The 16,572-nt window shown below is 57.4% G+C and overlaps 1 protein-coding gene and 1 pseudogene across 2 annotated transcripts; both read left to right on the top strand.

The window, feature by feature from the left end:
- The first annotated feature begins 95 nt into the window (after positions 1-95).
- SDF2L1 (stromal cell derived factor 2 like 1) lies at positions 96-2,057 on the top strand. Its single transcript, XM_081252883.1, has 3 exons — positions 96-341; positions 639-835; positions 1,655-2,057. Exons 1-3 carry the CDS (start codon positions 155-157, stop codon positions 1,934-1,936), a joined length of 666 nt encoding a protein of 221 aa, XP_081109009.1. The 5' UTR covers positions 96-154; the 3' UTR covers positions 1,937-2,057.
- Positions 2,058-8,322: 6,265 nt separating this feature from the next.
- On the top strand, positions 8,323-16,138 carry LOC308626716 (annotated as a pseudogene). The gene is made up of 8 exons (XR_014017909.1): positions 8,323-8,648; positions 8,838-9,037; positions 9,258-9,381; positions 10,756-10,972; positions 11,140-11,216; positions 11,497-11,567; positions 11,838-11,942; positions 15,910-16,138. The product of XR_014017909.1 is annotated as an uncharacterized misc_RNA (transcript).
- The last annotated feature ends 434 nt before the right edge of the window (positions 16,139-16,572 follow it).

Genomic DNA, 16,572 nt, shown 5'->3' with positions numbered 1-16,572 from the left:
GGCGGGTCCTTTCCAAGCGGACCCAATGGAAGTGCGGGCGGAGCGCCGTGCAGGCTGGCGATTGGCTGCCGTGGCGGGCCCTGTGAGAGCCGGATTGGCCGGCAGCGGAGACGGAAGCGACCAGGGCCCGAGTTGCCGGAGCCCGGCCGGGGCGATGTGGAGCGCGGGCCGCGGCCGAGCTGCGGGCACGGCGCTGCTGGGGCTGCTGCTGGCGATCTCGGTCCCGGGCAGCTGTGCCGTCAAGACCGGCGCGGGGCTCGTGACCTGCGGGTCGGTGCTGAAGCTGCTCAACACGCAGCACCGGGTGCGGCTGCACTCGCACGACATCAAATACGGATCCGGTGCGCGGGCCGGGGCTGGGGTCTGACGGCGGGGTTCTGCGGGCCAGGGGGCTGGGTGTCATCAGGGGCTGGAGTAGTTGGGGGCCGAGGGGCACAGGCCGGCCGTTCGAGGGGGTCTTCGGGATGCCGTTCGGAGCTGCGGGCCAAGGGACTTGGAGTGCGGCCGGAGGCGGGCGGGGGCTGGGGGAGCCGTTGGATCCCAGGGTTGAGGTTGTCCGGGAAAGCTGATGGTGTCCGGGTCGAGGGTCGGAGTTCCCGCGTTGACAGCGACCCCGGGGGTGGGATGTCGCCCCCCAGGCAGCGGCCAGCAGTCGGTGACCGGCGTGGAGGCGTCTGACGACGCCAACAGCTACTGGCGGATCCGCGGCGGCTCCGAGGGCGGATGTCCGCGCGGGTCCCCGGTGCGCTGCGGGCAGGCTGTGCGACTGACGCACGTGCTCACCGGCAAGAACCTGCACACGCACCACTTCCCGTCGCCGCTATCCCACAACCAGGTGAGGCCCTGGCGTGTGTGCGAGCGTCCCGGCATCTGCTCGGAGCCCCAGCTTCCTGGGTGAAACGGGAATTACAAGTCAGAAGTGTTTGCCGAGCGCCCCCTCTGGGGATACAGAGGTGACTACGCCAGGGTCCTGCCCCCTGGAGTCCCCAGCCCAGCGGGGACACAGACTGGAAGAGCTGTCTGTCTGGATAGCTCCACTCCTGGGGGCGAGTTGGACACAGGAGGGGGATCCGCATGGCCATTGGGGCGGGGAATGGGAACCCCGCGGGGAGGAGGAACTGGGCCTGGGCCTGGAAGGATGAGTAGGAGTCCGCCAGGCCGCAGAGAGAAGGGCATCTTTCCAGGCCTGGGGAAGAGCCTGTGAGCGGAGTTCATTGGAACTGGGTGGGAGGTGGTACTGGAACAGAGGGTGCTTTGGGGAGGCTATCAGAAGGAAAGGATGAGATAATAGAACCTTGGCTGTCAGCCTGAAGGGTGGACTTGATGCTGAGTGAGGGTCAGAGGGGTTAGGACAGGAGAAACCCAGAGGAGGAAGGAGGGGGATGTCTTGGATCTGTGGGGGCCACTGGTCACCGTCCAGGCAGATGAGGTGGGGTGTGCGTGTGTTTGAAGAGCTGGTGTTGGGGGGGCCCTTCTGGATGCTGGGGGTGGGGGTGGTGGTGTCCCAGTTTGCAGCTGTGGAAGCTGAGGCTCAGAGAGGTGCAGGGAAGGACCTGGGTGTGAGTGCAGCTGCCAGGCAATTGCCCATGGGGGACTCAGTGTGCCCTTTGTCATGCGTGACCACTGTCCTCCCACACCACCCCCGCCCCCACAGGAGGTGAGCGCCTTTGGGGAGGACGGCGAGGGTGATGACCTGGACCTGTGGATGGTGCGCTGCTCGGGGCAGCACTGGGAGCGGGAGGCCGCTGTGCGCTTCCAGCACGTGGGCACTTCCGTGTTCCTGTCGGTCACCGGCGAGCAGTACGGGAGCCCCATCCGGGGGCAGCTCGAGGTGCACGGCATGCCTAGCGCCAACACCCACAATAGATGGAAGGCCATGGAAGGCATCTTCATCAAGCCCAGCGTGGAGGCCTCTGCAGGCCACGATGAACTCTGAGCGCCGTGGACCTGCGGGTGGAGGGCAGCAGGGTGGGTCATCTGCAGGGCCACTCTTGGGGGGGACTTTGAGTTTGTAGGGGTTCTCAAGTGCCTTTATGATTAAAGAATATTGGCCTGTGGTTGCATTTTGCTGTGAGCCTGGGGGCGACCAGGAGCTGCCAGCTGGCCCAGTTCAGCATCTCTTCCTCAGTGCAAATCCTCTGTCCCACAGATGGCAGCTGAACCCGTCCAAACCTCTCTGATGCTCTTCCGTGCACTCCCAACACTGCCCAGGGCCATCACAGCTCCCTCTCCACCCTCAGATGGTCCAATGGCCCCAGTGACCCCAGTTCCCCAGCCCCTGAGCTTCATGAACCTTCCTGATGAGGGCTGGGGCCTCAGAGAGGTAGCAGGAGCCCAACTCCCTACCAGCTGGGACGGGCACAGGCTCTCCAGCCCCTCATCCCTTGAGGTGCGCCCCCTCCTCCTGGCACCCCTCCACTGGCAGTTGTGACAGTCTGGACACTTGCCTTTGACCAAGCACTGGGTCAGGACTCTGCTCATCTGCTGGAAATTCGCATCGCAGGATCTCTCTCGGTGCAGATGGCACCCCACACACCCAGCTGGCCCAGACGTGTGGCATCTCAGGCCCCACTGTAAACTTCCAAAGTCCGGACGCCCTAACAAAACTTCAAAAGATATTGCAAGGGAAGATAACCACAGAGAACTGCCAGCTGCAGACATCTGAGAAGGCTTCCTGGAAGAAGAGGCACAATTTGAGCCGGCAAAGCATTGCAATTGAAAGAAAGGAGCAATAAATAGGCGGGCCCTGATAAAGGAAGGTAATAGCTATTTTGCTGGTGCGTGGGTGACCTCTAGAGGTTATGGTGGAGATTACAGTCAGAGAGGCTTGGGAAGCTGCCACTTTCCTGCAGGAGAATGAAAGAGCTGAAGGAGAGGCTGGGGGTGGCAACTGGTTGGAAGGGTCTTGGAGGAGGGTGAGCAGAGCACCTTACTTCTGAGAAATCAAGTGACCTTAGGGGGTGGGAGAAAAGCTCTAGCCAGTTGTGAGACCTGCCTGAGGGGAGGAGGGTCATAATTAGGCCCTTTATGCCCCTGTCCCCTCCCCCATGAGGTCCTGCTCTGCTCAAACCTCTTGAGCATCGTCTACAAGTCTCCACTTCTCTCCCATCACTCACCTGACCTGAGACAGGAGTCCAAGCAGATGGTTGGGAAGTGATCCCAGAAAACACTAGGGCAGAAGAGTGGGGCTCAGAGGAGCAGGCAAGGCAGCTGGTGAAGGTTGCATTACTGAGCAAGTCACCCCTGTGAGCAACTAGGGCTTCATCCCACCGGGGAGCGCTGGGCCCCCATGTAGAACATGCATCAAAGTTGTCCCAACCGGACTTCCCTGGTGGCGCAGTGGTTGAGAGTCCGCCTGCCGATGCAGGGGACACGGGTTCGTGCCCCGGTCCGGGAAGATCCCACATGCCGCGGAGTGGCTGGGACCGTGAGCCATGGCCGCTGAGCCTGCACGTCCGGAGCCTGTGCTCCACAACGGGAGAGGCCACAACAGTGAGAGGCCCGTGTACCGCAAAAAAAAAAAAAAAAAAAAAAGTCCCAACCACGGGGCAAGAAAGTGGGGGTACTTATCCAACCAGCATATCTTCTCTCATTGGCTGAGGGCTGCTGGGCAGGTGGGAGGATTACTCTGCAGCACTTCCCACTTGCCCTGTATTCTACAGCCAGAATGAAGCCCTCAAGCAGAGCCGAAGGTGCCAGCAGGGAACATCCTTTCGGTAGAGGTGAGTGCTAAGGGGGTGTAGGCGGGGCATCAAAAGTGTGGCCCACAGTGCAAATCTAAGGGGCATTCCTCTGATCCACCCCTGGCCCCTCTGGGCTCTAAGAGCCCACTTCTGCCTCTGCTACCTCCCTACCACCACACATACAAAAGTGAGGAGTGTTAATTAAGAGCAGACTCCAACAGTACACAGCATGTAAGAATCCTTGGGAAATCAAGGCCAAAGCTGTGGGAGCAGGTGAGAGGGCTGCAGGCAGAATGCAGTACAAGACCAAAAATTAAAACCGCAGCAGCAGCCGCGCTCTCATTTATTGAAAACTACGTGCCAGGCACTGGGCCAACGATTTACAGAGCATCTCATTTGCTCCTGGCAACAACCCTATGAAGCATAGCACATTCAATTGTCATCTTAATTTTGCAGAGGAGGCAACCGAGGTTGCTAAAGATTCAAACCCAGCTCTGCCTGCGTCCAAAACATTTGCTCTCAGCCACTGGACTGAGAGAATAAAAGAGGAGGCGGCCCAGATGCACAGTAGCTTAAGCACCACCCGCTCCAACACACACTTCAGCTCTATGAGGGCCAGGCGGGCGGTGTACATCCTTCCGGGTCATCAGCCCTGCGGAAGCATTTAATGAATGCTTATCCACAGTCACGCAGGGACCCAAGCGACGCCCCCTTCCCCGTGCCTCCCACAGATCCACAAGCCTCCAGGGGCTCCAAGACCGGGTCCCGCAGGCCAGGCCCACCCTTGGGCTTCAGACAAATCTCATTTGGGTCAAGTCGGGCGATGCGGTGGGATTGGGTGGGGAGGTGGCTACCTCAGCCAGGAAGTCCACCGCAGCCGAACATGCCATCCGAGAGGCACAGGGAGCAACTTCAGTTTGCAAAACGGGGCAGGCAGCGGTCGAGTTGGTGCAGGCTTGACCGCGGGTCCGGACATTTTCCTCCAGTCGTAGCCCCCTCCCCAGCGGGCTTGGCCGCGCGGCCGGCGCCCCCCACTGGGCTTCCAAGAGCGCTCGCCCGCGCGGCGAGAAAACTCACCGAGACTAGAGCTGCGAAAAGGCGGGCAAAGTTCCCTTTGATAAGTTATGAATGGGGAGAAAGTGTTTGTAGAACTCATTGTTAAAACCGCGGAGCCTCAGCCTCTGCCCGCGCCGGGCCAATCCGGGCCCGCAGGCTATTTTGAAATCGCTCCGGCCTCAGCCAATGGGCGTGCAGAAGGCGAAGCCCCCGCCGGCGCCGGCCAATGAGCGCGGCGCTATGCTAAGGAGCCGGGGGCTGGGCCGCCGCCTGTCAGCGAGTTAAAGATGGAGCCGGCGGCGGGAGGGCGCCACGAGGTGCGGAGTGGTCCTGGGGGGCAGCGCGGGCTGACGGCCGCCGGGACCTCTCCCCGCAACCTCCCGAGTCCTGCCCCGGCCCGGGGCTGAAAGGGAGTCCCGCCGCGTGAGTAACTGGGTCCGAGGTGGGGGCGCGGGCAGGGCGGCCCTACCCAGCGGGCGGTGTGGAGGGGCGCAGCCCAGACCCCGGGCGCCCCCTCCGGGCAGGTGACCCTAGAGGGACGGGAAGCCCCCCATTCCTCTTCTTCGCTCTGGGCCGCCGGGCAGGGAATCTGTTGGGACAGAATGCGGAGCCCAACTTGGGGGCCAGGAGCCACGGGCCAAGGATGGGGGCCTGAGTCGGCAGGGGCGCGTCGGCCCGGAGTGGGACCACTCTTCTTCTGCCGGAGCCTCAGGCCGCGGGAGGGCGCAGGGTCGTCGGGCTATGTCCACTCCCGCCCCAGGCGCGAGTGGGCTTCGGACCGCGTTGGAGCGCGGGCCCCTCTCCTTTGTGTGTGCGCCCTTTCCCGGGCGCGCTCCCGCTCAGGGTGTGGAGCTGCCCCTCAGTCTGGGGTCGCAACCCCACGGCAATCTGGAGGGTGCTGGGGAGGGTCCGGCCCCTCTGGGGTCCTGAGGACTCCGAGGACCGCAGACCCACTGAAATCCCCTCCCCGCCCTGCTGTCTAGGAATGGGCCCCTAGCCCCACCCACCCACGGTTGAGCTTCCCGCTCTGCGTGTATTGGGGGTGGTGGGGCTCCCCGCTGCTGGCCGCAGGTGCTCTGACGAGGTTGCACTACTGTGCTTTGAGGAGCAGTGCAATGATATTGTCAAAGCATCTGGGACCAGCCTTGGGGACCCTTTCCCCCACACTGCCACTTTCCCTCCCCAGGCCTGGCCCCTGGACCTGCAGGCCCTCCCCTCCCCCTTGCCCAGCTCCGATCCCTTCTCCATGGAAACTTGAGATCCTGGCCAGGCCTGGGCCTCTGGGGTCAGAGGGCACCCTTTCCCCAGGCAGAGGCCCCGCCCCAGGCCCCTGTGGGCCTGCATTCCAGGTCTCAGATCCCCACCTACCACTGGGAGAGGCACTGGCAGGCCTGCCTGACACTCTTTCCCTGTTGCACTACTGTGGGCCACTGGGAAGCAGTGCAATGATGAAAGGGCATCAGTCAGGCCCAGCCCACCACCCACAGTGCCTGGGGGGTGGGGGGGAGTCTTGCTGCCTCACTCCACTAACCAGCAGTAAAGCGCAGGTGTGGAGCTGGTCTGGACTCTCCATCGGAGGATCAGGTGAGGGCAGAGCTGGGAGGTCCTCCGCCAACCTGTCCATCTGGATCATGGCTAGGCAGGGGGAAGGGGCAGAGGCCTCCGACTCAGAAAAGCTATGGTTTGAAGAGGATCTTTACAACCAGCTCCCAGGTAAGCCTGTGGACTTGAGGTTTGGTCAGGGCCCTGTGGAGAAAGAGGCCCATTGCTTTGCACGGAGGGTCTGCCCAGGCCTGGCTCAGAGCCAGCTCAACAACCTTGACTATGTGGAGGTGCCCTGGGCCCAGCCCTCCTGGAAGGCCTGGGGAGGGCCAAGCTCTGGAGAGAATGTTCTCCTGGGTTCTCAGCAGGAGCAGCACTAGCTGGGTGGACAGTGGACTCGGGATACAAAGCCTGCAGCTCACGTCCTCCAACCATGCCCACTTGTTCTCTTACAGGGACATGTGCTGCCCTGAGCCTGCAGGAGAGACTGTGAGGTGCCTGGCATGCCCACCCTCACAGCTGGAATCGGGGGGAGTGGAGCCCAACGGCCAAGAAGCCTGGCCCCAGGCGTGCTTGCAGGGTCACCTCCAGCATCAGGACCAGACACAAAAGATTTTGATGTGCCCAGTGACAGCCACTCAAGCCTGTCTCCTTGAGAGGAGGCTCAGGTCTCCGGATGGGCATTTGGGAGTACCCCTCACCAATGGTTGAGCACAGAGGGACCCTGGCTTCACCCCCACCCTGGGCGTAGAAGCCCTGGCATCCCGGGGAGGATGAGGGGAAATGACACATGCTCCTCTGTCTCCCAGACCTGACCCCTTGGGGTTCCTCCATCCCAAGTTCACCTGACTTAGGCCCATGGCTGGAGGTGGCCACCTCTTGCTCTCGTGCAGATTCTGTACCCATTGGCCAAAGACCCCCATGCAGCTATCTCCTGCCCTTGCTGGGAGAGGCTTGTGAACTCAGGGCTCTGCTCAAATGTCCCCTCCTCTGGGAAGCCTTCCCTGGGCTCCAAGACATCCGATGTTCCTCCACCAGAGCATGTTAGATCACATTTTTCTCCCTGTGGCTGAAGCCCTCTTTAAATGGGGAGCCCCTGAAGGCAGGGAGCATGTAGTTTTTTCTTTCTTGGCAGCGCCTGGCACAATACACTTTAAAAGTCCAAATAAACAGAAAAAGTGTAAAGTATTATAAGCATAACATGATGGGGGTGTTAATCAGGGGTCTGCCTGACTTCTCAGAGGATGCTTGTCCTGTTTTTAAAAAGGCACCTACTATGTATTTTAAAGTCAAATCTGATTTTGTAAGTCATATGGACCCCGCCTCACATCGGGGGCCACCTGCCTGGGGCAGGTGGCAGAATGGTGGCAGAGATTTGGATGCAGGTGTATCTGAGTCTGCCTGCACCCGTAGGCGAGATGCACAGGCCAGACCTTCTCCCTCCTTGGTTGTGTCCATCTTGATCTGTGACATCAAAGCAAGAGGAAGTGAATGCTACCTCCTGTGTTGGGGAGAGCTGGAGCTGGCCGTTTGGTGGTAGGAAGTGAAAAAATCTCAGGTGCACTCCACGGATCACAGGGCTGATGGAGAGGGGGGTGGGTTAGGAGGGGACCTGAACTAAGCAGTCCAGGACGCAACCCCTCAGCGGCTGGGGTGGATGGTGGGGTCGGCCACTGACCAAGTAGGAGAGGGAAAAGAGAAGCAGATTTCAGGGTGGGAGGGAAGAAGCTGCGTGCCAATCCGGATGTGCTGAGCGTGAGATGCCCAGGAAACGTCCCCTGGGGACACTTAGATGTGGGTCTGTAACTCAAGGGACTTGGGGTTAGTTAAGTCAGTTCTAGGTTGGGACTAAGAAGTGGGTAAGATGTCTAAGAAGGTATGGTAAAGACAGGACCCTCATGAGGAGAGGAGACAGGATAGAAGCGGGAGAGGAAGTCAGAGGAGCGTGAAAAGTCCGGGGCTAGAGGAGTTGGGGGCAGAAAGAACTCCTGCGGCCTTGTCTACAGACGGTGAGGAGGAGTTGGGGGCAGAAAGAACTCCTGCGACCTTGTCTATAGATGGTGAGGAGGAGGGGAGCAGCCAGGATGGGAGGTACTGGAGTCCGGCCAGGGGCCGAGCGCCTTAAAGAAGTTGTGAAAGTTGACGTGGCCACGGGCAGGACCCTGGGGTGTGGGCCTCCGCCAGGGGTACCTGCGTCCCACCGGCCGCCCCGTCGAAGCGTGACGGCGCATGCGCAGAGCGGCCGGCATTGTCACGTGCGGCCGTCTCGCACGGATTGGCCCGCGGTCTCCCGAGACTGGCCGGAGTTGTCGGTGCGGCGGCGCGCGCGGAGAGAGCCTGCGTAGGCGTGGCGGAAGGGGGACAAAGGTGCGTCCCCGGGCCTGGCCTTCTGGGGCTGACCCCTCCTCTCCCTGACCTGGGCGGGTGGGGTGGGCGCGCCCGGATCCCGGTGGCCCCGCCTGGATGGTGACCCGAGCTCTGGCCCTCGGGGGGTCTCCCTCCTCTCCTCCTGGGGCCGGTGGAGTGGGCCGTCCCCGACGGCCGCTCCGCCCCCAGGCAGCCAGGCAGCCCGGCAGCCGACGCCCTCGAGAATGGAGGTTCTGGACGAGTTCGACAGCGAGTTCCCCCAGGGTGTGACCTTCTGCCAGCTCATCTCCGAGGAGGACTTCGAGAGGCAGGTGGCGACCTACACTGAGCGCGCGCTGCGCCTCCCCTTCCTCAGCCTCGACCGCAACCCGGCGCTGGCCGAGAAGGTGGTGCGCAAGGGCAAGCAGGCGGAGTGCGAGCGGCGCGGGCTCCTGTCCTTCCTCTGGGTGCGGGCCCGGGGGGGCGGGACCCCGGGGTTCCGAGGTGGGGGCGGGGGCGCCGGTGTCTGCCCTGCTTGAGCTGCTGGGAGGGGTCTTTCAGGAGGCGGCCCTGGCCAGGCGGCTCACGCGTCCGGCTTCCTCCTCCCTGCCTCTCCCGCTGTCGTCGCAGGCCAAGGTCTCGTGTGCCGTCCAGAGGGAGCTGAACTGTTGCAACAGCATGGGCGCCCTGGAGATGCACCAGCGCCTGGAGCAGCTCAAGAAGCGCATCCACCGCGTGTACTTATACTCCCAGGGTGAGGCTCCATCCGCGCTGGGCTCAAGCCGCCTGGCTGACCTGACTCACAGCTCCCCGGTGGTCCACAGAAGGCTGTCTACGCTCGGTCTGTCAATCAGGATCCGGCGAGGCCTGCACACTGTTTGGGTGGGAGGCAAATTCGTGTACACTCCGGGCCCCGCGAGAGTGAAATGAGAGGCGGCCTCATTAGTGGCCACACAGGGTGGCAGGTGGGGATTTTGTCCTCGTCTTTTGAAGTTCCTTTTGACGCGGGATGCCCTCACCTTTCCCCGATGCTATGGACTAAAGAACTGTGTTGTTCTTTGGGGGACCCACTCGATGGGTTTGTATCTGTTGTCTGGGTCCGCTGGTGTGTTTGCTCTTCCCCCTCTGCCTGTTTCTTGGATAGTCGTTCTAAAGCCTTGATGAGGTTTGGATTTGGTCCTTGGGAGTGTCTGTGTTCAGGGATGGATGGTGGTGTTGGGCTTCTTTGTCTCGCCTCACATTGGGGGGCCCAGCTCACCTGGGGGGGGGTCCCACGGCACCGTTCATCCAACAGCTGGACCCACAGCATGTGTACCTCTTACCGCGGCCTCCCAAGATGTTGGTGTGGTGTTATTTATCCCTGTTTTACAGAAGACGAAATGGAGGCCCACGGAGGTTGTCCGGCATGTGTAGGCCACACAGGTGTGGTGGAGCTGGACTAAGACTCAGGGGAGGCGCTCAGCCTCCAGCCAGTGCTCCCTGGCAGTGCTTATCTCACTCTAGATGAGCCATCTGAGAGGCTGCAGGAGGGGCTTGTTAACTCCTTCTTTGCTGGTGGGACCCAGCTTTGAACAGTAGAAAGACCCAGGCTCATTAGAACAGGAGAGAGGAGGTGCAGGCCCTAGGTTCCTCCCCAAGCCCACCTCTGCAAGAATTCCTCCCCGTGCACCCTTTGCACACCCCCAGGATGACCCGGGGCTGCGCGTAGTCGGTGGGCTCACTGTCTGGGGACTGGACACCCCACTGGGGTGCTGGCAGACTCCAGGGCTTTGGGCCATGCCTGGGAGGGTGGGTGGCAGGCCAACCTGTTCGGGCCAAGCCCAGCCCTCCTTGGCGGTGACACTCCATCACTTACTGTGAAATTCTGCCCTGGAAGGCAGACAGCCCGGCGTGGCCCCTGCCTGGGCCTTGTATAGTTCGAGCTTCCCGCTCCACTCGTAAGATAGAGACAAAAGTACTGTTTCCCTGTGGGGTGGTTTTGGGGCCAGTGAGGTGGCGCGTGTTCGTGCCCGTCAGTAGTGATGCCCTTTGTGGGCCTGCCTCCCTCCTTGTTGGAGGGCCTGTGTTTGGCGCCCCCCCAACCTGTTTGGGCCTTGGGGTAGGTGCTCACCGACACCTTCTGTCCCAGATGCCAAGAAGAAGAGAAGCAAGCCAAAACCGAAAACCAGAACCCATCCTCTTGCGGGACCGGTCGACCTTCCCGTGTCTGCCACCAACCCTGCTGCCACTGCCTGCCACCACCATGGCCTCCATGGTGGCCCCATCAACCTCTGTCTACACCCTGCCCAGGGTCTTTGGCCCCTTCCCTCCGCTGCCCAGCACGTCGGTCAGTGACCCTGGGAGGGGTAGCCTCTAACCCCCTGCTCAGAAGCACCCCAGCGATGCCCGGTCCCACAGCAGTGGTTCCCAGAACTTTCTCTGCAGGCAGCAGTAGATAGATGAAAGGGGGCTGCTCTGCTCGCAGAGTCGGGCTGGGGGAGGCACAGGGCTCCGCCTGCCTGGCCTCAGTGAACTTGGCGCAATTCTGGGACTCCCAAGGGACGCCTGAAGCCTGCCTCTCCCCGTGTGTGTCATTCTCCAGGCTGCCCTGTAAGTACCTCTGCAGTGCCCTTCCGACTCACCTACCCTTCCTGACTCCCGCTTATCTGTCACCTGTCCCCCAGGCGGGGCTGGGATCTCCTCTGTTGGCTCCCAGCCCCCACGCCGGGCCCCATCCCCCTAATACCAAGCTCCAGGTGGCACCGAGGATGAGCCTGGTGTGTTTGCTGATTGACTGGAAGGCACATCGTTCTCATAGTTCTTGGAGAAGGTGTTTCTCTTCACGATGAGGATCCCACCCTTGTCCTAAAGTTTCTTTTGTTTGCTGCAGATGGAGCAATTGGAAGTTTCGAGGTCTGAAGCAAAACTGAACTGGACCGGCCTGTCATCGAACCCGAAGAGGTGGGAGGATTTATCCCGGGCCCGAGGCAAATGAGACGGGAGGGTTTGGGAGAGCCTGCTTTGTGCTAGCTGGGCTGTGATTCCCTCCCCTCTCTTAGTGGATCCATCCTGCAATCCTGAGTGGTCCTTCCTCTCCTGGTCCCAGGGAGGAGTTGGGGCTCAGAGGTCTGCCTGAGTACGGAGCCCCCGTGCCCCCGAGGCTGGGGAGGCACCCCCCACCCTGGAGGAGCCCAGAGCTGAGTGTGTCCCCCGCCCCGCCCTGTCTTGCAGCCACGTAGTCGATCTGACCCCCTTGGTCTTCAATCCTGGAGGCTTCCACTTCTCGTACTTGGCCAGGAACAATGCACACAAGCTCCACTGCCCTGGCTTCCCCTGGTAAGTGTGCCCCCGAACCATCTGGCCTCTGAGCAGCCTGCATGAGGGCTGGAAGGATATTCAGTGTGATGGTCACTCCCACTTCCAGGAGGGACCCTAATGTCGTCAGGGGTGCTGGAAGGTTGCTCCCCCTTCCTAGTGTTTGTGCTGGTGGGAAACCAGAAACAAACAGCCCAGAGGCCAATAGAAGGGAACGATTCAATCAGCTGTGGGCAGCCCCGTGCTTTATCTACATGCGTGTTTTGCAAAGCAGGGATTTACTGAATATGGGTTTTTTATTACCGTTTTTGTCAAGTATTTCCCATGTCATTGAATGTTTAGTGCTTCATTGCATCAGATGACTTTTTTTTTTAACAGCTTTATTGAGGTATTATTCACATGGTATAATTCGCCCATTTAACATATACAATTCCTGGGACTTCCCTGGCAGTCCAGTGGTTAGGACTCTGTGCTTCCACTGCAGGGGGCCCAGGTTCCATCCCTGATTGGGGAACTAAGATCCCACAAGCTGCAAGGTGTGGCCAAAAACGATTAAATAAATAAATAAACACACAACTCTATGGTCTTTGGTATATTCACAGTTACGAATGCATCACCACAATTAATTTTAGCACACTTTCCTCACCCGAGAAACCCATAGCCCTCACTCTTCCACTCGCCCCTCTTCAGCACTTTCTGTCTCTATAGATTTGCTTGTTCTGGACGTTTGCTATAAATGGTATCATAAGATATGTGGTCTTTGTATCTGGCTCCTTTCAGTTGGTTAATGTTTTTGTGGTTCATCCATGTTGTAGCAGCACTCATTCTTTTTAAAATTTTCAAATAGATTTCGTTTTTTAGAGTAGTTTAGGGTTTACAGTAAAACTGAGCTGCAAGTACAGAGAGTTCCATATCCCTCTGCCCTCCCCCCCCAGCCTCCCCCCGCGATCAACATCCGCCAGAGAGTGGAACCTTTAATACAAACTATGACCTACATTGACGTGTCATTATGTAAAGTCCATGGTTCACGTTAGGGTCACTCCTGGTGATGTACATCTTATGGTTTTGGACAAATGTATAATGACATGTGTCCACTATTACAGTGTTGTATGGAATAGTTTCCCTGCCCCGAAAGTCCTCTGCCTGTTCGGCCCTCCCTCTCCCTCAGCCCTAGGCAACTACTAACCTACTTTCTGTCGCTATAGGTTTGTCAGTTCTGGACATTTTATGTAAATGGAACCATACCATAAATTGGTCTTTTGTGACTGGCTTTTCTCAGTTAGCATAACATTTGCAAAGTTCACCCATGTTGTAGCATGTGTCAGTACTGCATTTCTTCTTCTTTTTAATTTCTTCTTTCTTTTTAAATTTAATTAATTTATTTTTGGCTGCGTTGGGTATTCGTTGCTGCTCGTAGGCTTTCTCTAGTTGCGGTGAGCGGGGGCTACTCTTCGTTGTGGTGCATGGCCTTCTCATTGCGGTGGATTCTCTTGTTGCAGAGCACAGGCTCTAGGCATGCAGGCTCAGTAGTTGTGGTTCGCGGGCTCTAGAGTGCAGGCTCAGTAGTTTTGGCGCGTGGGCTTACTTGCTCCACGGCATGTGGGATCTTCCCGGACCAGGGATCAAACCCATGTCCCCTGCACTGGCAGGCGGATTCTTAACCACTGCGCCACCAGGGAAGTCCTCGATGGTCTCCTTTAAAGTACAAAAATGAAGGCTTAGTCCTGTCGAAAGGCAATCTGTCAAAACATATCAGGAGCCATGCCAGTTCTCAAATTCTTCAGTCTAGTATTTTTCATCCTGGAACCTGGCCCCAAGGAGAGGATTGAGGGAAAGAAAAAACGATTGTGTATAAAAATGTTTATGGCAGCGTCAGTTAGAAAGAGCGAGACTGGAAACAGCTCAAATGTGCATTCACATAATTATGGAATACTATGCAGAAATTAAAATGTTTGGCGTGATGACACACGAATGTATAGACCCATGAGTTGTGTCTAAGTGGAAGCAAGAGGCTCTCAGGTGGAAGGAGGCGGCGTGAAGAGGCGTGAAGGTGACTGACTGCCGGTGACAGAGCAGGGGGTGGCCAGTGGTGAGGTGACAAAGCCAAGCTTAGCAGTAAAGCATTGAGCACCGTCAGGGCCTCGAGAACAGCAGGGCCACAGTGGGGGCCAGGTCACCACAGGTCTTTGGTATATTCACAGTATGAACGCATCACCACAATTAATTTTAGCACACTTTCCTCACCCCAGAAAGATCTGTCGAGAGATCTGGCTTTTTCTAGGCATGGTTTAATAAAGTTATGATTCAGGGCTTCCCTGGTGGCGCAGTGGTTGAGAGTCTGCCTGCCGATGCAGGGGACACGGGTTCGTGCCCCGGTTCGGGAAGATCCCACATGCTGCAGAGCGGCTGGGCCTGTGAGCCATGGCCGCTGAGCCTGCGCATCCGGAGCCTGTGCTCTGCAACGGGAGAGGCCACAACAGTGAGAGGCCCGCGTACCGCAAAAAAATAATAATAATAAATAAATAAAATAAAGTTATGATTCAGTCGGACAATGCCATTTTAAAATCTTGCCTTTGGCACTTAACATTAAAGCCCTGGGGAGCTGTCCACTTCTTGACAGCCCTTTGAACGCCAGCTTCCTTGGCCGTGTGACAGACGTCCAGCATGTGCGGTACCCTCACTCAGCGTGTGTGTGTGCATGCGTGTGTGTCTATGTATGTGGTGGATGGGCATAAATATGTTATCTCCCGCTTCCAGAGAAAACGGGTGAAGGTCAGCATGCCCTTCTTGCACCTGCTGCTTCTGGGGGTTTTGTTTGTTTGGTTTTGGTTTCTTGTTTGTTTGTTTGTTTTGGCCCTGCTGCGCGGCTTGTGGGATCTTAGTTCCCTGACCAGGGATTGAGCCTGGGCCCTTGGCAGTGAGATGCGGGGTCCTAACCACTGGACCTCCAGGGAATTCCCTGGCATCACTATCTTCATGTGCTAAGCTGTTGCTGAATCTCAAGATGAATTTCCAGAAGTGAAATTACAAGGGAAAGGGTAGGAACAGTTTTCAAAAGCACTACCATTTTTCAGATTCTAAAACAGGATCTAGTTACTGTAGACAGTTTGAAAACTACCCAAAAAAGACACCAATCACTCTCACTCCCAAGGTCAGAAATAACCACTGTTGGCACATATCCCTGTTTCGCTGTAGGTGTTCCCCATGGACATGAGTGTATGTGCACAGGTAGTAGTTTGTTACATAGTCAGGAGCGTCCTGTGAGCAGCTTTGCAGCCAGTTCTGGAACATGTTGCTTCCCTGTCATTAAAAATACCTAGAAATTCACCAGTAATCATAGATGCAAAATACCCACCCCATTGTGTGGACGGAGCATCATTTACTCAACTACCCTTGCTTGTTGAAGTATTTCATTAATGGGGACAATTTTTAGCCTCCTGTTATGTATTGCTTTCTAAGTGAGCTGTGCTATCTTGGCACTATCCCCCAAAATGGATTATTTTAAATTGTTTTCTAAAAGTTTACAAAAGCATAACATACTCTATGGAAAAAAGGTCACAATATAGAAATGAATACATGAAATATGAGTCCCAATACATTGGTTAATTTTTTTTAATCAAATCAGGATTGTACTGCACGTACCTCTCAGCAACTTGTTCTTTCCATTACTGTACCATTGGGGTGTCTTTACTTGCTGGGATGTACAGACCAACTTTGTTCCTTAAATAGCTGTGGAATAGTCCACTGCATGCCTGTACCATGTTTTTTTTAGCTGTTTTCTGATGGACGTTTGGATTGTCTCCAGGTTTACACAATCACAAACATTGCTGCAATGAACAGCCTTGAGCAAACATCCATGGGAGGGATTTCCAGCAGCAGTAATGTATCGAGAGGCATCCCACAGCCTGGGTTTTGTCGTGTGTTCCACTGATGGCCCTGTGTGCCGTGTCCCCCTCATGGACCCATGTCTTTTGTGTTTCCTGAACAGGCCCTCAGCCTGTAGTGATTCTGCCAGCACCGAGGAGATGCTATCCCCATCTGTGAAGGCCTCCATCTTCACCCCACCTGTCCTGCTCAAGTTCCAGCCTGTGCCCAGATGCAAAGATGACTCAGAGAATGACTCTGGCAGCACAGAGTCCACGCCCTACCAGAGGGACCCATAACCTCTTCTGTACAGACCACGGCAGGAGAATGAATAAAGTTCCCCTGGTGGTGCCTTCCTCGAGCCACGCTCCCCAGGGGCTGTGCAGTCCCACGGGCTCTCTGCAACCCCAAGAGGTGGTCAGGGTAGTGCAAGCCTGAGGCTCTTTGGCCTGAGACTGCACACAGTAGGTGGTCAGGTCAGTGAAGTCCCCTCACTTGCACCTAACCTGGGAACTCAGTCCTGTGCACTTTGAAAGAGTGATGAGTGCAGGGAGTGTGTTGTCCCTCCCTGCAGTGACTCTGTGGCCCCTTTGGGCCTCACTTGACCCCACTGAGTCGCAAGAATACCAGTTTTTGCTACACCCGGCTCCTAAACACAAGGCTTATCTGGGTGCAAGTTTAGAAACAATGGTCTGTTCCCTCCTGGGAGGAAAATGAGCTGGCGTGTCAGTTTCCAATTTGGTGCCTCCCTAGAGTTTCAAAGAGTTTCAAAGACACTGACTCTGAT

Source organism: Mesoplodon bidens, assembly GCF_964165515.1.
Source record: "Mesoplodon bidens genome assembly, chromosome: 13".
NCBI lineage: Eukaryota > Metazoa > Chordata > Mammalia > Artiodactyla > Ziphiidae > Mesoplodon > Mesoplodon bidens.
The sequence above is the reverse complement of the archived record's forward strand: the minus strand, read 5'-3'. Positions and strand labels throughout refer to the sequence as shown.